The 21,609-nt window shown below is 42.9% G+C and overlaps 1 protein-coding gene across 1 annotated transcript in view; it reads left to right on the top strand.

Annotated features, from left to right (window-relative positions):
- Positions 1-17,818, top strand: part of BTBD16 (BTB domain containing 16) — a 47,450-nt gene extending 29,632 nt beyond the window's left edge. Inside the window, exons 13-18 of the mRNA XM_077822862.1 lie at positions 4,267-4,358; positions 5,230-5,312; positions 6,469-6,546; positions 13,614-13,712; positions 15,817-16,005; positions 17,750-17,818. Of these exons, the coding sequence (XP_077678988.1) occupies positions 4,267-4,358; positions 5,230-5,312; positions 6,469-6,546; positions 13,614-13,712; positions 15,817-16,005; positions 17,750-17,818 (610 nt within the window). The remainder of the gene's footprint in view (positions 1-4,266; positions 4,359-5,229; positions 5,313-6,468; positions 6,547-13,613; positions 13,713-15,816; positions 16,006-17,749) is intronic.
- The last annotated feature ends 3,791 nt before the right edge of the window (positions 17,819-21,609 follow it).

Raw genomic sequence — 21,609 nt, 5'->3', positions numbered from 1 at the left:
ATTGGAATTCATTTGCAAATTGGATACTATTAATTTAGGCTTAAATAGAGACTGGGAGTGGCTAAGTCATTATGCAAGGTAGCCTATTTCCTCTTGTTTTTTCCTACCCCCCCCCCCCCGATGTTCTGGTTTAACTTGGATTTAAACTTGGAGAGTGGTCAGTTTGGACGAGCTATTACCAGCAGGAGAGTGAGTCTGTGTGTGTATGGGGGTGGGTTTTTGGAGGGGGGTGAGGGAGTGAGAGAACCTGGATTTGTGCAGGAAATGGCCTAACTTCATTATCATGCACATTGTGTAAAGAGTTGTCACTTTGGATGGGCTATCACCAGCAGGAGAGTGAATTTGTGTGGGGGGGTGGAGGGTGAGAAAACCTGGATTTGTGCTGGAAATGGCCTAACCTGACGATTACTTTAGATAAGCTATTACCAGCAGGACAGTGGGGTGGGAGGAGGTATTGTTTCATATTCTCTGTGTATATATAAAGTCTGCTGCAGTTTCCACAGTATGCATCTGATGAAGTGAGCTGTAGCTCACGAAAGCTCATGCTCAAATAAATTGGTTAGTCTCTAAGGTGCCACAAGTACTCCATTTCTTTTTGCGAATACAGACTAACACGGCTGTTACTCTGAAACCTGTCACAGTTTAAGGAGTTATAGCAGAAAGAGGAATTCTTCAACTTGGTGCTAGTCTGGGCTTTCACACTGACTCATTGCATGCTTTTGGATATACACATTAATCTTTGTGCCTCTGTTTCCCCATCTGTTATATTAATAGATTTCAATGGGCATTTTGACTGAGTTCAAGACTTAGCCCATTTATTATTTTGATTAATTCATATCCTGAAATGTGCAGAGAATTTACAAGGAGGCTATGCCTTTCAGGGTCCAGCCCATTAGCCTTATTAAATAAAGACTGTAAAGAGAAAACAGGCAAGGCTGGAGCCTACTGTACGTTAAAAAGAACGTTTTATGAAGCACCTATTCTTTCATACACTAAAAGGGAGCAATTGCTACAAAGACAATTTCTTCTAATGGTTACATGAATTTGCTGTGTGTTAACCTCTTTATTACTTAGGTAGACTCTACTCATATGCAGTACTGTAGCTCAGACAACTTGTTTCTCCTTCCAAACAAATAGAAGTGGGGAAAACCCCTTTTAAGTTCCTTTATCATTTTCTGAGCTGAGATACAGTAACAGAGGAAGCCCAGTCAGCACTGACCTTTTCAGTAGTGGTCAGGTACTTCTACTGATTACAAACATGAATGGTAGGAATTACAACTCGTTTCCAGTCTGTCTGTAATTATATTTTTAAAAAAAATTGTACCCAACAGTTGGAAGTAAGTGGGAGCTATGGGGGCCAAGCAACTCTGAGAATCAGACCACCGATATTTCCTTTTAAAGCTTCCTTTTATGAGTTGTTGCAGTTGCAAGCAGTGTCCTTCAGACCTGCAGTTGCATTCTTTGCAGTACTGAAGGTTAGGCTGCTGTCAAATATGTCGATGGAGAGCAAGCTATAGGAAATGTGAATTACATAAGAAACAAAGCAAGAGCCTTTTTCTCTTACCGGATGTTGATTTGCTTCAGCAGTGTAACCTTCAGTACTGCAAAGCATGCAACTGCAGGTCTGAAGGACACTGCTTGCAACTGCAACAACTCATAAAAGGAAATATAGGGGAAAAGGCATTTTGTCTTATCAAATATAATCTAAGTGATGTGGGTAGATTAGTGAACACTTGGCAACTTTGTTTAGGATACAGTCTGCATAAGACTGTATTCTTCCAGCTTGGCAAGGAAATTATCTTGAAGTACCTATTAATCATTACATAACACAAGTTGTTAGACATTATTTATATATATCCCCTGTGGCTCTCAGCAGGACACTGGGTGTTGTGAAAAGGACAGTGCAGGGCCATTTACGTTGGGTCTGTGCTGCTCCTGTGCTGAGGGAATCCTCCTTCAGCCCCTTGAGACTGATTAATGGTCCTTCTGTGCCCTTAAAGTGATTAATAGGGACTGCAGCGGGGGCCACCATTGGCCCCAAGAAGTTTCATTTGCAAACAGAGTTTTAAAGTCACTTAGAAAATTGTGACTTTCAATATTGTAATGAATGTGCCCTAGAGCAATCTTACAGGCAATTAAAAAAAAAAAAGAACCATCATGGAGATTGGGCTGTTTCCCCAAATGTTACTGCTCATAAACAAGAAAAATGATAGTGTCACAGTCTCTGGGAAGGCTGCTCCACTGAGACCCTCTTCTCATCCCCCGAGTGCGCCCCTTTCAAGTGGCAGGCCCATGACTCCACTTCTCTTTGGGGCAAGATCCTATAATTCAACCACTCTCTGTCTGTGTCTCCAGGTTATATCTCTTCTTGCCCCCAATACTAACTGTGACTAATTCAGCAGGTCCAATTGGGGCTGGACCCTACCATAGTTTCTCTCTGGGAGCTTGTGACAGTATGTGTTTGCGGTGAGTCAGAAACAGCTTCATCAAACAAAGTGTGATTTTTATGGACTAAAAGGTACACAGAGCTTGGAGAAGTAGATTTAAAAGAACAAAGACCTATCATGGTATTTCCTTATTTAAATTTAACCTCCATTTATAGCTCAGGCCCGTCTGTCTTTTTCCCCATCTCTGAGCCTTCTCCTTCTGTCTCTCCAGGGTATGTCTACATTGCATTGTAAACCTAGGTCTGGGGACCCAGGCATGTGGACTCAGTGTATCCAAGCCTGCAAGTGAGTGCCCACACTGTGTTGTAAACTTGGGTTTACAATTGCTGGACCCAGGTTTCACAGGCATGCTAACAAGTCTATGCTGCACTGTGCAGACTTTTTAATTGGGACTGCGGCTTGAGCTGCGTCCACATTGCAAAATGACAGGGTTTGCACTTCAGTGACAACAGGAGTCGGGCTGCGACCCTCACCCCAGCAGGGTCCTAGAACCCAGGTCATGAATACTTGCTGACCTGTCAGACTGATTTGTGTGTGGACAGAAGTGGGGGTTGGGCTCAAACCTGAGTCAGAGCCTGGGCTTCATGTGCAGTTTAGACATACCCTCAGTGAGTCCTCCCAGCATGTCAGCTTTTTCACTAACACGTCCTGGTCAGCATCTCTGACCATTTCTCCACTCCCTTTCTGCCAGTCAGGGGTTTTGGATCTTTTGTGTCTCCTTTGATTCCAGGCTAAGCCTTGGGAAGAGTAAAACATCCTAGCCTGTACAGAGCCAACTAGATAACTTCTCCCCCACAGCTGATGGCCCAGCCATTGTTATCTCCTTTGAAGCTGTGTACATGATGCTGACTTATCTGTGTCCTTGTTTTACCTTTCCCGCTTGGTCCATCAACAGCCCATGTACGGCCTCCTTTGATTAAACTTTCTGTGTTTGGGCAGGCAACAATACATAACTGAACAGGGAAACTAAAGTCACACATAGTCCTAGAAAGCAATGCAACCACTTTCCCAGTTCATCACATCTGTGATGGTCACATGCTAGGTCAAGCTATTTTAGGTCATTTTTAGAGATGTTTTACATATATTAGTTATCATTTTCCTCACCTTCCAATCTCTGTACAGCTGAACTCATGATATTAAGAGCACCTGGCTTCAGAAATGAGGCACAAATAAAAGAGAGAGAGAGACTGAATCAAATTTTAAAAACTGTCCAAACCATTTGTCATTTTTTCTATAGCAAGAAGGTTGGCAGCAGTGTTGCTGGTAAGAGCTTAGTGCAACAACATGGGCTTGGTATGGGCAGGGAAATTTTTGTTTTGAGCAACTCTTGACTCATGGAAAAATAATCTGAGCGTCTTGGGCTGGTCCGTGCCTTGATCTGCCTTTAGTAAGCGACAGCCTGTTTCCAAATGAGTTCTGAGAAACTTGCATGATAATGTTTTCATCTCCTTTTGAGAAGTAATAGTCATTTGAAGCACATTTTTAAAAGCGGACTCACTAAGTGGGTTGTTTGTTTTTTTACTTTAAATGTGTGAAATTTGGTGACCATGTGTATCCAAATCTGACCATCAGTACCCAAGCACAACTTCCAAGAAGTCAATTTTACTTTAAAAAACACAGTGAGAGGATAGGAAATTAAATCAGTACTTTCTAATTCCTATGCTATAAAAGTTGCCTTATGAATGGGTCAAATACAGTCCAGCTGAAAGCTAGTATGTTAAGAGGTACATACACAAAACAAAACCTAAATAGTGAAATTTAGAATGTGGATATGAAATCATTTTGGGTTAAGTTTTCTGCTACTTTGTTTTGTTTTTAGTTTACCCAAGAGGTGTTCCTTTCTGGAAAGGGAAGCAGGACAGAGATATATAACTGTTTTTCAATCCCTTCGTTTACATGGAATAACTTCAAGTAAGTTTATAGTGTGTTTGTGACCTACAAAGCATTGGCCCACACTTTCAAACTGTCATCTGAAATTACACTCACAGTAATTCACTGTGTGCAAAAGCCCAATTTATGTACACAAGTGAGCATGCCCATATCAAGGAATTATGCAACTGTCTACCTATCTTACACAGGCACACTTCTTTTGCACACATGCAGAATGCATAGTGACAGTTAAAAGTGAAAACTCCTACTCTCCTACAAGTGAGCCGAAATCAATATTTCAGTGTTTAAAATTGGATTTCTCTGAAATATATGAAAAATATTGACCCTTGAAATGTACACCCAATGGGTGAAGGACAAGTGAATAAGGTGATCTTGAGAGCCCAGCAACCTTCCAAATCAATGTAAATACTTACCTGTGTGGTATATATTTTATTGTTTTTGTTTCCATACCATTTTATTGGATTTTATCTAAAGATGCACCCAAATCCCTGGAACTGACCATGTTAACATGTGCCAATTTCAAAGCCTTATACACCCCATGTGGATTAATCCTACCACAGGGTAGGGATATGAAAAAAATGCACAATTGGATGCAAGCAGGAGCTATTAATATGCAAGAGTCAGTCTGCACAAGAACATGTGTATCATGACCCTGACCACTGAGACCATCCCCAGAATGCCCCTCCCTAGCTCCTTTTGTGGATGATTTGCACAACAACCCTTCCGTGAATTACGTGGGGAGTCTGAAAAGTGAGGCTGGGTGATGAATTTTTAGTGGACTTCTATATTTGGATCCTCCCACATTGCCATAACTGTTCTCTGTAATATGTCTGCTTTAATTCCTTTTAATAATACAATTTTATTTGTCAAACTTTCCCCCCAAATCCCAAAGGTAAGCATCTGGAGGATTTGCGGCAGATTAACTTCCTCCCGCTGCCATGGCTGACACAGATTCTGTCCCACCATTACCATGCAGTGAGTTGGTATGCTTCTACATTGTTCAAAAACTGAAAGTGTTTATATGTATATATTCATTGGAGCTCAGACGTTTTCTTATATTTTGTTATGAGGGAGTGCCTCAAGGCCCCAGTTAGGATATAGGCCTCATTGTGTAGGCCAGGTAATGTACAAATGGAATAACAGATGATCTCTGGCTTAAAAAAGGCCGTAGTCTAATTTTTCCTATGTAAAATTGCTTTGCTTTGGCAATCTTTTCTTCTGAGCTTAAGGCATGATAGTGGATAATATGATGGTTTTTTATGCTGTCATACACAAACACCCAGCTACACTTTCTGAGAGAGTCTATTTCCATTAACAACTTCTTAGACACTTCTATTGTTTTGCTATTTGTGGGGGTTTTTTCCACATAAGCAGATGGGGACAAATTCACACATGGCGTAAGCAGGTACATCTCCCATTGAAGTCAATGGCCTTGCAAAATGGGAAGAGGAAGACAGAGCACAGCTGCATAGAACTTGGACTGTGACTGAGGATGTCCTGCTAGTTTGCACTGATTCCTGCTCCCTTAGGAGTTTTGTTGCAATTGGCTGCCCAGGTCAGCAGCTGCATATCTCAAACGCATACTTTCTGAGGAGGGAAAAATGTGTAGGGGAGTTAATGCTACTTCTAAAAGAAAATACTGAAATAATAATGAAATAGAAACTTGAATCAGAACATTTTATCATAACTTTCCACAACATAAATATACTCCACTTCATTAAAAAGATCTTTTTTATATTATGGTCCTGATTCTCCATTGTCTTGCACCTTGTGTAGATTTTTATACCTGTGTAGTAGGTGCAAAATGCTACTATTCTGCTTGGGTACCCTTTACACTCACTTTTCAATCACTTGGCACAGGTGTAAATGACTACACAAGATGCAAAACAGTGGAGAATTGGGTCCCATGTCACTAATTGCTCAGTTGTTCCAAACTGCTAGGAAGAAAAACTGTACAATCTACCATACATTGTCAATTTAAATATAGGATACTCATTCCTATGAAGATTGCCTCACTGAGAAAGCAGCAGAAACAGTCATAAGTTCTTTGTGCCTAGCTTTGTGCTTCTTTTATATAATATATTGAATCAATGGACTTCATCAAATGGGACATATTTTCCTTTCCCTTCAGCTGGAGAATGGTGGTGACATGACATTGCAGAGAGATTTTTCTATGCAAGCTGTGAGATTTGGTCTGCTGCTTAAACAGGTATGTAACAAAGAAATCAAAACTGTCCGGTGGGAGTCTCTAGGCTTTGGTGTGTTTCTCAGTGGATACCAGTATTTTTACTCACGTACTTTTTATTGTAAAAATGGCAGCTGTTTTCAGATCAGTAATCTATTTTAAATGGGAAAACAAATCAAGGAAGATGACCTACATTTGTTAGTCTAGTTAGTTTCTTTGTTAGGACAACGAAAAATATTTTAATGAGACAAAGTAGTGTGACAGACCCAGACCAGTGGGGTACAGGAGTCTGGTAGAAGGCAAATATACTGGCCACTGGATGAATAGTTTTCTGTTCCCTGAGTGACCAGAGCAGGGGTTGCCCTAGAGCAATCAGGAACTTGCTAGAACCAATTAAGACAGGCAAGCTAATCAAGGCACCTGGAGCCAATTATGAACTTTCTAGAATCAATTATGGCAGGCAGACTAATCAGGACACCTGGTTTAAAAAGGACCTCCTATCAGTTAGTAGGGGGGCATGCAAGGAGCAGGGAGTGAGAAGGTGTGCTGCGGGAGGACTGAAGAGTTCAAGCGTGATCAGGCTTCAGGAGGAAGATCCTACAGGGGGATAAAGAAGGTGCTGGGTGAAGGCCATGGGGAAGTAGCCCAGGGAGTTGTAGCTGTCATGCAGCTGATACAGGGAACATTGTAGACAGCTGCTATCCACAGGGCCCTGGGCTGGAACCCGGTGTAGAGGGTGGGCCCAGGTTCCCCCCATTCTCCAACTCCTGATCGGACACAAGAGGAGTTGACCTGGTCTGTGAGAAACACCAGAAGGGAAGGTCTTAATTGGAAAGGAATCTGGCCTGTTCCTGACCCACTAAATGGGACACAGAGACTGCGGGGATTGTTCTCGGTTTCCCCCATGCTGGCCAGTGATGAGGTTAGCTGACTGGATGGCAGGTTTGAGCCACTAGCAAAAGTGGCCAAACTGAGAGTTGCTGGGAATCTCTGAGGCAAGCACATCCACCAATAAGCACAGGACCCACCAAGGCAGAGGAGGAACTTTGTCACACTGGTGTGAAAAGTGGGATCAGATGCACCGCGTTGTGGAAAAAGGAGGGTTTTTTAAAAAAAAAAAAAAAGAGGGAGAGGGTTTATTTTTTTCTCCCCCACCACAATGGATGGCACTGATATGAGTCAATAGTGTGCCCTTGTTGCCAAGAAGGCCAATGGCATTTTGGGATGTATAAGTAGGGGCATTGCCAGCAGATGGAGGAATGTGATCGTTCCCCTCTATTCGACACTGGTGAGGCCTCATCTGCAGTACTGTGTCCAGTTTTGGGCCCCACACTACAAGAAGGATGTGCAAAAATTGGAAAGAGTCCAGCAGAGGGAAACAAAAATGATTAGGGGACTGGAACACATGGGGATAGTCTTCAGAAGAGAAGAATGAGGGGGGATTTGATAGCTGCTTTCAACTACCTGAAAGGGGGTTCCAAAGAGGATGGCTCTAGACTGTTCTCAGTGGTAGCAGATGACAGAACAAGGAGTAATGGTCTCAAGTTGCAGTGAGGGAGATTTAGGTTGGATATTAGGAAAAACTTTTTCACTAGGAGGGTGGTGAAACACTGGAAAGCGTTATCTAGGGAGGTGGTGGAATCTCCCTCCTTACAAGTTTTTAAGGTCAGGCTTGACAAAGCCCTGGCTGGGATGATTTAATTGGGGATTGGTCCTGCTTTGAGCAGGGGGTTGGACTAGATGACCTCCTGAGGTCCCTTCCAACCCTGATATTCTATGATTCTATGATTCTATTCTAAGCAGTGAGGAGGCAGTGAGGCTGCAGCAGGAGACCAATTGCTTGTTAATGGACCAGGCCACTCAAGACCGTGCTACGTTGCGGGAACTGGTAAACCAGGTGAAGGCTCTTCCAGAGCTGAACCGCAGCCAAGATGGGACACGGGTCATATGGGCCAGCAATTGGCTGTAGAAAATGATGCAGGAGGATGACATAGAGGCATACCTCCTGGCCTTTGAGAGGCCAGCCATATGGGAGGCTTGGCCCCAAGAACAGTGGTCTGGCATCCTCGCCCCATTCTTGTGTGGGGAGGCCCAGAAGACCTATTATGATATGTCTGAAAAGACTGGGGTAGACTACCCCCAGCTGAAAGCAGAGATCCTGGCCAGTTCTGGGGTAACGACCGTAGTGTGGGCCCAGCGATATCACAAGTGGAGGTATCAGGAAAACAGAATCCCGTGGTCCCAATTATATGACCTCATCCATCTTGCACGAAAGTGGTTACGAACCGAGTCTCAGAGTCCAGAAGAGATACTAGAGATTCTGGTCATTGACCAGTACATGCGAGGACTACCGCCAGACCTTCGCACCTGGGTAAGCCAGAGCAACCCCTCCACCTACGATGAGGTTGTTTCACTGGTAGAGAGGCAAAGGACAGCGAGGGAACTGACCCAAACAGTTAAAGAAGAGGTGCTCCGAATTAACTAGTGGCACCGACCCCCAGATCTCAGTCAACTGAGCCCCCAGGAAGACCCAGGTGGAAAAAGAGGGGGACTGAAGGCCCACCAGAGGCCACCAAAAGTCAAAGCACTGAGAGTGAAGAGTATCGTGATGTTAGACTGCCCAAACTGAGAGACCAGGGAATGCCTAGGGCCCCATACAGATGTTACGCTTGTGGGGAGGGGGGACACATAGTTGCACAGTGCCCCAATGCTGAGGAGTCTATGCAACATAACCTAGGTAACCAGGAAAACCCATGCTCCCTAATTCACATTGTGGGAGTTGCATTAACCCCACACAAATATACCAGGCCACTGAGGTTAAATGGAGTAGAGACCACAGCACGGATTGATTCGGGGAATGCCATCACACTCATCTCAGAAAAGCTCGTGAAATGTTGTCAGTTACTACAGGCAAAATGCCCAGGGGTGACATGTGTCCATGGGATGATTAGTTACTACCCCACCATCCCGGTAAAAATTGAAATCCAAGGGAACGCTACAGAGGTAGCAACAGGTGTAGTGTCTAAACTCCCTTACCCGGTGCTCATAGGGAGGGACTTTCCAGGATTTGATGACTTACTCCGAGTAGCGGGATTGGAGAAAGGGGAGGACCCTGAAGCTAGTGAGGCATCCACGGTAGACTATCAACTCCCAGTTTTCTCCGAAATTTCCCCAGACATTTTCTCCACTCCCAAGCGGGGCAGAAAGAAGAAAAAGGAAAGAAGGGCAGCTAAGGCTTTGGGAACCCGAATACTGACCCAAAGCCAGAGGGTCGCTCTTGTGGGTAGGCGGACCCAGGCAGCTGAAAAGGAAGCCACCCAGGAGGGAGAAACACCTGAGCCAGACCCCAACCCTAATGCCTCCGAACCAGCAGAAGCAATAGAGACCCGTCCCCTAGAACTCGGGTAGACCAGCCCCAGGAGGGAACATTTCGGACGGGACCAAGCTGAAGATCCAAGGTATGACAACATTAGGAAGAAGGTAACAGAGATAGATGGGGTTCCCATGGAAGGGAAAACCCGGGGACCTAGCCCCTACTTCATTATAAAAAAGGATCTCCTGTACCGGGTTGCACCAGTACAAGGACAGAAGGTAGAGCAGCTCCTAGTGCCTCACAAACACCAGAAGGCTGTATTAAGCCTTTCGCATAGCCATGTTTTGGGGGGGCATTTAGGGGTAGAGAAGATCCTGGCAAAGGTCTTACGAAGGTTCTTCTGGCCCGGGGTGCACAAAGAAGTGCGGAGATACTGTGCCTCCTGCCCAGAGTGTCAGCTGCACAGTCCCCGTCCCCACTTGAGAGCACCTTTGGTACCCCTACCCATCATAGCCATGATGTTTGAGTGAATAGCCATGCACCTAGTGGGACCCCTAGAGAAGACTACCCAGGGCCACCAATATATACTTGTCATTCTGGATTATGCTACATGGTATCCAGAAGCTGTCCCCTTGCGGAACACAGCCTCTAAAACAATAGCCAAAGAGCTAGTGGGGATCTTTGCCCGAGTGGGGCTACCAAAGGAGATACTGATGGACCAAGGAACCCCATTTATGTCAAAACTAATGAGGGACCTATGTGATCTACTCCACATACATACCCTGAGGACTTCGGTCTATCATCCACTGACCGATGGGCTGGTAGAAAGGTTCAGCCGAACCCTGAAGGCTATGATAAGGAAGGCGGTAAGTCGAGACAGGAAGGATTGGGACACCCTACTACCATACGTTATGTTTGCCATCCGAGAGGTACCTCAGGCCTCAACTGGGTTTTCTCCCTTTGAGCTTACTATATGGGCGCCACCCCTGAGGCAACTTGGACATAGCCAAGGAAATTTGGGAGGAGGAGGCCAATGAGGGGAAGAATGTAATTGAGCATGTGTTACAAATGTGGAACCGGATCGCACGGGTCACTCCCATTGTGCGGGAACACCTAGAGAAGGCACAAGAGGCCCAATGAGCTCAGTACAATCACCAAGCCAAAGTTCAGCAGTTCCAGCCAGGAGAACGAGTAATGGTGTTGGTACCCACAACAGAGAGTAAACTTTTGGCCCGGTGGCAAGGACCCTACGAAATAGCTGAACCCGTAGGGGAGGTAAATTACAAGGTGCGACAACCAGGATGTTGGAAAGAAGAGCAAATATATCATGTCAACGTTCTGAAACCCTGGCATGCACAGCTGTCTGAAAAGACCTATCCCAGGAAAACAAATCCTCCGAACAGGTGAGGGTGTCTCCCAATTTAACGCCAGACCAGAAGAATGAGGTGTCTGAGATGATCTTCCGGAACCAAGATGTGTTCTCGACAAAACCAGGTCGAACAACTGAGACATATCACCACATCATCATGAACCTTGGGGCCAGAGTAACAATGAGGCCCTACTGGGTGCCAGCAGCCAAAAGGGAGGAAATAAAAGCAGAAGTTTAAAAAAATGCTGGAGTCGGGGATCACTGAAGAATCCCACAGTCAGTGGTCCAGCCCAATCATGTTAGTGCCCAAACCTAATGGCACCACAAGGTTTTGCAATGACTTCCGGCAACTGAATAAGGTATCCCAGTTTGATGCGTACCCCATACTTTGAATAGATGAACTAGTGGACCGTTGGGGCAATGCCCGGTACTTGACTACCCTAGACTTGACAAAGGGGTACTGGCAGATTCCCCTTGCCGAAGATGCAAAGGAAAAGACTGCGTTCTCTACACCAAAGGGTCTTTTCCAATATACTGTCCTCCCTTTTGGACTACATGGGGCCCCAGCTACCTTCCAGTGCCTCATGGACAAGCTGTTACTCCCCCATAATCATTATGCTGCTGCCTACCTAGACAATGTGGTCATTCATATCCCAGACTGGGAAACCCACCTAGAGAAGGTGGAGGCAGTCCTCGATACTTTCAGGTGAGCTGGCCTTACAGCAAACCCTGCCGAGTGCGCCATAGGGTTTATAGAGGCCAAATATCTTGGCTACATTGTGGGAAAAGGTCTGGCAAAACCCCAACTGAATAAGTTAGAGGCCATCCAAAATTGGCCTCATCCAAGTTGCAAGAAACAAGTCCGGGCATTCCTAGGTGTGGTGGGGTATTACCCACAATTTATCCCCCATTTTGCCACAAGCGCAAGCCCTCTGTCAGACCTAGTGAAGGCCCGTGGACCTGATCTGGTGAGATGGTCTGACGCAGCAGAGAGAGCCTTCACAGACCTATGGACTGCCCTCTGCAGTAACCCCATACTGATAGCACCAGGCAGGCAAGTAAATAAGGACACCTGGTTTAAAAAGGACCTCCCATCAGTTAGTAGGGGGGCACACAAGGATCAGGGAGTGAGAAGGCATGCTGCGGAAGGACTGAAGAGTTCAAGTGTGGTCAGGCTTCAGGAGGAAGATCCGGTGTAGAGGGTGGGCCTGGGTTCCCCCTATCTCCCCAACTCCTGATCGGACACAGGAGGAGTTGACCTGCTCTGTGAGAAACACCAGAAGGGAAGGCCTAAATTGGAAAGGGATATGGCCTGTTCCCGACCCACTAGGTGGGACACAGAGACTGCGGGGATTGTTCTCTGTTTCCCCCATGCTGGCCAGCGATGAGGTTAGCTGAGTGGATGGCAGGTTTGAGCCACTAGCAAAAGTGGCCAAACTGAGGGCTGCCGGGAATCTCTGAGGCAAGCAAATCTGCCAATAAGCTCAAGACCCACCAAGGCAGAGGAGGAACTTTGTCACAGTAGAAATGCTAGATGATGTGTATTAATTCAAAATCCTATTTTTCATTGTATTCATGGACCCTGAAAAGGGCAGAGGGTAAGCTGGGAATGAGCTGACTTCAATAGGCATTGTATCAAACCCTATGTAAATTGACAGTTATCTATCTAATGTATAGCAGTTGCAGTCCAATTCCAAATAGGCTAGTGTCTACAAGACAAAATTCACTGTCATAATTGTCTCTGAAGTAGTCAGTGACTGAATGGACCTGAACACCACTCTCAGACTGAGACACATGCGGGAAGAAGCTTGCACAGGCGCTGCCGGTGCGGCATGTGTTTTGTGCGGTTAAATGTCTCCCTTACAATTCTGAGGGCCTAGGTAAGGCTTAAGTAAGGCATTGGCCTTGTGTTGGCCTTCTGCACTGTGGTGAATTCCACCCTGGATGAATAGAAAATTCATTATATGTTGTAATCAGACACAACAGAAGGCCTTCCTTCCTGCTCTACCCTTCCAGGCTAAGCTCCTAATGCTCCTCCATCCCAGTTGCCATACATATTGGAGACACTTTGGTTTTGATGAGCACATAGAGGCAAAGAATAATAAGACACAGACCCCAGGCTTCCAAGAGACATCCCCCTGAACCTAAAAGTCCCCCTGCCTTAAACGCCCCCTTACAACTCTTGTGGATCTAGAGCATTATAATTTTTAATGTCTGTATTTGATTTTCATTGCACTCCGCTTATAGCTTTCCACTAGTTTAAATATAATTTCACAGCGACTGCATTTTTTCTTTTACATGACAAGCAAAATGAGACATATTTTTCTTAATAATAATTATCTGTGATTTCTGCCCACATATTTTTGAGTTTACTTTGGAGAGAGTTTTTCTTTTTTAATTGTCCTTTAGGAGCCACGATATCATGAAGAAATAATTTCCATGTATGGATTCTTCTTTGAGATAAAAGCAATCAGACATGAAGTTTCAGCATACAGCTTTTACATTCAAGTAAGATAAAAGCACCACTTGCCTTATGTGAATCCTGTTTATTATTTATCTGATTATTATGTTTGTTTATTATCTGTTTATTCTGTTGCATTATGTAAATTCTGACCTTGCTATAAGGTAAAAATTTGAGGTTGAGAATAAAGGCAAACAAATGTAGAGTGTGGGATAATACAAGCATCATAATACGTTTTCTTTCTTCTGACTCCAAAATGATTATTCACGTGTCTCTGCACATGATGATTTTAACTAGAATCAGAAGTGGGAATACTAAAATACCACAAATAAAAATATTCACTCTGTATTTTAAGGTGTCAGTCAATAATCAGGAAATACTGGAAAATCTATAAACAGCTTATTCTCACGTGATTTTCCTAGCCCAGTTTTGAGAACATAAGTAGCTGACAATCTGCATGAAATATCAGCTGTGTCTCCTGCCTAATAAAACATGTCATCTCACATGTTCTTTGAGTGGTATCTTCAACGGGGCATAGTAGAATGGACATAATCTGGTACTTGGTATAGATTCTAAGCCTTTTTCTCCTAAAGGGCAGGTAATGCTCAGCATAGTCTTTTGGAAAACGCTAATACTGATAGTAAATTGCATAATGAGATGCTGACTGAAAAGTGTTTCATAGTGTACGTGTTACCATTTTAATTCTTCCTTCCTCCTGTAAGAGTCTGGTTTTAATTAGATGTCAGTTAAATGCCAAAGTGAGAACTTCTCTCCTAACTGTTTTAAAGTGCTTGGTTCCCTTTGTGTTTGGTGGCTTATTATAGACTTGAATCAGCAATGTGGTGGTTTCATTTGTTTAGCAAAATTAACGTGGTCAGTAACAATTTCCTGTTCAAATAAGTCCTAGAACATATTGCTAAGTTTGATGTTTATAAATACTGTGGGTGCAGTACAGAGGACTTAATCCTGCAAGTCTTCTGCATGAGGAACTCCCATTGCTTCCAGGTGATACAGGGCATGATCCTACAAAATTCCCACCAAAGTAAACAGGAGTTCTATGCTTGCAGGGTCAGGCCCATGATTAGAAATGAAAAAGATACACTGAGAAGTGAATGTAGTAACACTCTGGTCATGCCCCCTCCCATTCCTGACCTAGCCAGACACTGGGAGCTGATAGAACAGGTGACATAGGAAACAGCTACACTTGCGCTATACTAGGTGGGGACTTCCTTGAGCTGGGGAGATCCAGCAATTTTCCAGTCCCTTTTTGCCACTAAACCAACACAAAGGGGGCCAAATTATAGTACAGAATTGAGTCTATCATTTATTTTCTTTTTTTTCATGGAAATGTAATGACTTTTCATAGGACCAAACTCAGAGCTGGAATAAAACACCACTGACTAAAACACCACTGACATCAGTGAAGTCTCATTTATTTACACAGCTTTTAGTTTGGACCATAGTGCCTTTCATCCAGAATGGTTACAAAGTGCTTTAGAAAGTATAGGTCCAAATCAGCAGTCCTTACTCAAGACAAATTCCTAGTGATTTCAAAAGAAGTTTAGACAGGAAAGACTGCAGTACCAGGTCCTCTATACAGAGAAATCATTTCACTCATCACTGAAACATGTCAGTTGTTTAATAGTGCATAAGAATCTGACAGAGTACAGCCCCTCAGATCAAGAACTGAAGAATGCCTTGTCCATTTGAAATTACTAAAGCAGTTTTAGGCAGGCAAGGGTAATTACCAAAAATTTGGCTCATGAGATATTCTCCTCTCCTACTGAAAGTGCCATAGAAACATTAATAATCAGAGCTTAGTTTTACATCTCATCAAGAAAGTAGCATCTCTTGAGGGCCATTTGTTCAATACAGAATCAGGAATAAGAATGTCATCAATTGACTCACCAATATAATTCCATTCAGCCTCCAGAAACAGATTTTCTTGGAGGTCTCCCATCCAAGGAATGGCCTGGTCATTGCAGACAGAACCTTGCTTAGATGGGTACTTGCTGTGATCCTGAAGATTTAAATCTCAAATACCAAGTGAAATGGATGAATATTTGAGTTGGTTCTCTAATAAAGAAATGTCATTACTACGATATTGCATATTACAGATTTGTAACTGATTTGGATGCAATGTCTTTTCAGAGAGTCAAACACACAGACCAAGCTTTATCTTTTTTTACTGCTGAACATAGCCCTGTCAGCCTTAGACAGGAGCGAGAAGTTAAATATGAAATAAAAGCACAGTGCCTGATGGAGGGGAAATGGAGGAAATTCAGTACTGATCAACTTACCCAAAAGTTTGGCATTACCAAACCATCCTGCAAAAGCCAAGTAAGTATTTGTAAAAAATATAAACTCTGCCATGCGTAGCCTTGCTATGTCCAAAAGTTGATATAGCATCCATGTAAAACAAGCATTCCTCACAATCAAAAAGCTCAGACACTGACAGGATACTCTTTCAGAATGATACACAAGACTGAAAAATCCAGTAGAAATGTGTGTGAATTTCAACCTATGAAATGCTGACAAATGCTTTAGAAACACTGGACCTGATCCAAAGTCCATTGCAGTCAATGGAAAACTTCCCATTCTGATTTTACATTATTAAATACCGATGACAAACATAATGGCATTTGTGCCCAAAGTGAAACACTTTGCCATTGATAGGAACACGCAAGGTTCTGTCTGCAAGTACCTCTTAGACATCACCACCAGTGTCTACCAGTTTGTTTAAACAGCTGCCTCATATAGACTGCTGACTTGCGTTCCCTTTTGGCATATTTATTTCTTCATCCTTTTCCATTTATCCTTGGCAATCTAGGTATCACAGTTAACTAATTTGGGGCTTCCTAATGGTTGCATAGTATTTGCAAAACTACAGTTGGTTTATATGGTATCAGCTTAATCTTCTTAAAGTTTAAATGTTTTGGTCGTCAATGCCAATATTTCTAGCAATCCAGTCATTAACTCGAATCATCTCCAAGCCCAATAACTTCCAACCCTGATATTCTATGATTCTATGATTCTATGATTCATCTCCATAAAAAATGGTTTTATCTAGGGTTTGATTCTGGGAAGTGTTGACTGCCCTCAACTCCCTCTGAAATTAGTGGAAATGGAGGGAGCTCAGCCCCTCTCAGAAGTGAAAAGCATCAGGCAGAGATAAGGCCTAATGGAAATTCTTAACTGGTTAACCCAGCAAAGTAAATCACTCAGGTAGTAGTAACAGTCTATGCAAATCAAATATTTAAAATGGTGAGTGTATTTCTTTCCTTAATCTTACTTCAAATGCAGGTTAAACCAAAGCCATTCACAAAAGGAAATTGGCCAAATGATGTTGTGTTACACATGAGCAACCAGGTTGTGGATGTAACTGAAATCAGAATTTATGCTAATTCTTTGTGTTTATATAATGCCTCTGATCTGAGGATCTCGCCATGCCTTATAAACATTAATTAATCCACAGCCCCCCTGTGAAGTAGGTTACTACCTCATTTTACAGATTGAGGCATGGCCAGTTTAAGTGATTTGCTTGAGGTCACAGATGGGGTTAGCGACAGAGGCGAATGAAACCCTCATGTTCAGACTCCTAGTCCTGTGAACTAACCACTAGACAAAGTGGACAAATACATGTATAGTGGTATTAGTACAGATTATACTCCACTAACAAAATACCATGTTCCTGTGAAAACATGGGAATAGGTTGTTCCATGGTTAGATTCTAGAGCTCCCTTTAGCAAAAAGTCATTTAAAAAACATTTAAGGTTCATCATCAGGCTTCTATGTCATGACTTTTCGTGTCTTATTCAGAAAACAAAAGTGCCTGTTCACTCTTCCTTCAAAACGCAGATTCCAGGTACAGATAATATATCCTTTGCCCCCTCCCAGGCAAGTACAGTGACCAGATTTACCCCTTACTCTTTTAAAGGGAAACTGCCTCTTCAGTAAAAATTCAAAGAAACAGTTTTGCAATTTTTCTGCTGAACCAAGCACTAAACATGAGTCATTTGCAGTTAACTAATTATGGTGTTAGATAAATACTCCAATGTTAATTTTGGTTTGGTTTTGGGTGTAGGTCTTGAAAGCACGGATACCATCAATTCCAATTTATGTGACATATGCTCTTCTTTTTCCATCATCTTGACTTGCGAAAAGAAATAAGCACTAGAGTTTTCTCTCGGCTGAAAACTGATTTCATCACTTGATATTATCAGCAGAGGCGAATCGTGTATTTTAAGGGTACAGTGTGCTTAGCCAACTAACCACATTTGTCATAGTATGAAAATAAACTGCAACCTTTCCTTGTGTCATGCTCATTTCAGGATTAAATTCAATCAACTGCCTGTTTCTGTAACCCATAAATTATAACTGCAAATTGGCAATTTCTATTTGATTCGACATGGACTCAAATTACAAAATCTGGCTCTAGATTTCAAACTGAAAGTTTGGGGGTGTTCAGACCTGGGTTTCCCATGGTGTATTTTGAGCTTCCCATTACTGAATAATACTTTCCAAGTTAGCTGCAACTATATGAAAAAGCTGTTGCTTCTGCAAACCATGAATGAGACTAACGTAGGTCACTAGTACCAATTAATCTCTACAATTTCCACATACCACTTCTGTGCTCTACATCATCCCTAATCCTTAGTCAGATCCCTAGGTGCAACAGTGTTGGTGCTTGCATTCTAGTGCAGAGTTTTCATTAGCTTTTGTGAGCTGGAAATAGCTCTTCAGTGCCATCCAATCATTTTACCAACTCCATTCATAATGGACAAAATACAGTATACTGGCTGAAAACCTGGCTTTGTTGAAGTCAATGGGAATTTTGTCACTGACTTCAATAGCACAGGATTTCACCCACCCACCCACACACACTCTGGTACTCTTATGCCATGTAAAAGGGCTGGCTGGAGCAGTGGAAAGCCCTGTATCCAGAGAAGACAGGATTCCCCCACCACAGGTATTGTGGAAGACAGCTGGAAGGCTGCATTCCAAGAATTTCATTGTAAGCCTCTGTACAGGACTGGGTTGGAGCTGGGGTGCGGCAGCACCCAGCACTGTGGGCAGCAGAGCAGCCTAGAGCGGCTGCCAGAATTCAGAAAGGCCCCCAGAGCAATCTAAGATATGTCCTGAGCCTTTCCAGCCCCCAGAACAGCCCGGGAGCAGGAGTCCACAAAGATGGCTTAAAGCTTACCCCACCCCTTCCTCTGGGCAGTGCGTCCTGTGCTGCACCTCTTAGAGGTGCAGCCCAGAATCTGAACCTTGGTATTTAGTCAGCTAAAATCAAATGTAATGGATCTCATCTAATCTTATTAAATCCACAAACTGAGTCTAAACTACATGTTTAGGATGTTTAGGAAACTAGGATGTTTCCAGCATTATCCGCTACAATGAGAGTTTTGCTTCTGTCCCACAACAGTCTGCTTTAACATACCTCTTGATGAGAATATATATTCAAGATACTTTATGTAGCAGTAGTGACTTGGTTTTCAGGTTATTTACGTACAGTAAAACAACAGATGCTGTGGTCTCTAGGACAAGGCATGTGACTTGAAGACAGTAGGCCAATTCTGCTCTCATGAACATCAGTGTAGTCACTCCATGTTCAACCTACTCACTCTCAGGTATTAGTCCTGGCTGTGTCACTGACTCACTCAACCATTGTTTACACCACAAACTTTTTCCTGACCTTTCCTACTGTGGTAACCAGTGGTTCAGCTCCACCAATGGTAAAAGCAATGGGAGCATTAGTGTAGACAAGGTACTAAGATCTGCTGGTGTTTTAAGCACTGTGCCACGTAGAACTGAGAAAGGTAAGGTGACAAGGCACTTAAAACACGGATGGCTATTCTACACTAGCACTCCCATCTCTGAACCCCACCGGTGGAACAGAACCACTAGCAGAAACAGGTTACAGTATTGTACACATTCATAGACAAAATACAGGCAAAAAATGTAACATACCTAACCCACAGAAGTAGTCAGTGTCAGAACTGGGATTCCAAACTATGGATGAGATCCTCATTCCTGCTCCAGCCTCTTTACTCTAGCTAAAAGGCTCAGAGCATGGAAAGGGCTCTAAAAGCCTCACTTCCAGCTGGGAGGTGATTCGCCTGGAACAGAAGCTATGACAGTTGTAAGGCTGTGGAAAATCCAGACAGCATTGCTACCCCTAGGGCTCCCTTCATTTATATAGGGCACCAGAGCTAAATTACACTGTGGGCTTCTACAGCCCTTTCAGAAGCCCAAGATCAGGAAGGTGGTAAGGGTGGCTTAAAGCCACCTTATCCTTCTCCCCATAAAATGTGAGATCTGTATTGTGCATCTCAGAGGGGCAGCACAGAACTTCACCCCAAGAGTTCCTTGTGCCCCATCCTGTGATCAGACAACTAGCCCATGTCTGTATGAAAAATAAGAGAATGCTAACAATTATGAAATCATGCCATGGGAGAATAATGTTGCTTATTTGTCAGAAAATACATCTCTGAGGAGTTTTGTTTGATTCTCACACACACTGTCCCCATTATAATCCGTCGCTTTATAAAATGTGACCCAATGGCATCTGCAAAGTTCTTGGCATCTCGAAACAGCTATGAATAGATCACTATATATTTCTGATTAAGCCACTTCATTTGTAATTCCAGTCAGACTTGCAATCCTGTAAATACATTTACTCTCATGATTTTTACTACATAAAATGCAATTTTCTTGCAGTTATGGGGGCAGGAAAACATTCTTTTTAAGACTGTCTGTACAATTCTACAGCATGAGGTTTATTTTATGTTGGCTAATACAAAAAACAGGAAGTTCCATGTGTATTTTGTCCCTACACAAAATTTTATATATATATATATATATATATATATATATATATTTCAGCTATCTTATATTTTTGCAGTCCCTTCTGTAAAAGTATACCCAGTTACCAGATGGCTAAGTCTTTCACTCTAAACTTTTTCTAAGAATTCTACAATAAATCCTTGTTTAGTTATCAAATAGTGAAATATAAACATTGGCTCATTTTAATGAATCATCTTGTTACTGAAGTGGTTTCTTCCATTGTGATCCAATATTTTATCCATTATAGTTTCTTTATGTTCCCCTTTATCCTAAAGAATTGCCTAATGAGCTAAAATAAAAATCAAGAAGCATTTGTATTTGGAAAATAGGGTCTGCAGCAGGGATGCAGAGAGCTGGGAGACAATTGGGCACACACGCTGATCTTTTTCCACATACTCGTAAACAAAAATCTTCATTAAAAGAGAGTTAAGATTGAATGTGCACATCAGTGGAGTCCAGCCAACACCCTTGACAATATTCTAATTTCTTTACAAAAAATCCACACTTAATTTTAAAAAAAAATTACAAGGCCAGATCCTCTGCCCTCCAAATTCACTTTGTGCTACTGAAGTAGCAAAAATTAACTAATTAACTATTAGGTCACCAAGGATTCAGCCCACCCCATGTTGCAGGAGACAGGCCTGGGGAGTTGTTAGGAGACAGACAGAGTGGAGCCACTGTGTAATGTGTTCCACCAATTCCCAGATAGTGGACCAGTTCCTAGGGGATCTATTCTAGCTGCTCTGAGTTAGTTAAGCCACCAGTTTTGCCCTGGTAGCCTGTGACTGGGAGAGATACAAAGGTGGTTTCCTTATCTCTCCACCACTGCACCCTGATCAGCTGATGATTTGTCCATAATTTTTGGAAATGGATGCATCTTTCATCACTAACTATAAGCCCAGATGACTTACACCACCCATCCATCTTAACTTTGTCCCTTAAAATTTGCAACTCCCAAACAACAATTTACATTAGCTGTGATATTTAAAAAGAAAAGTAAAGCTAAGGGTGTTTCAGCAAATGTAACTATGCTAAGTTTATGGCAAGGGTCAGCATGTGATTGTGGGAAATTGCAGGAAATGTGATGTAGTTACT

This window comes from Eretmochelys imbricata, chromosome 7 (assembly GCF_965152235.1).
Source record: "Eretmochelys imbricata isolate rEreImb1 chromosome 7, rEreImb1.hap1, whole genome shotgun sequence".
Taxonomy (NCBI): domain Eukaryota; kingdom Metazoa; phylum Chordata; order Testudines; family Cheloniidae; genus Eretmochelys; species Eretmochelys imbricata.
Note: the sequence above shows the minus strand (reverse complement) of the source record. Positions and strands in the feature narration are given on the sequence as shown.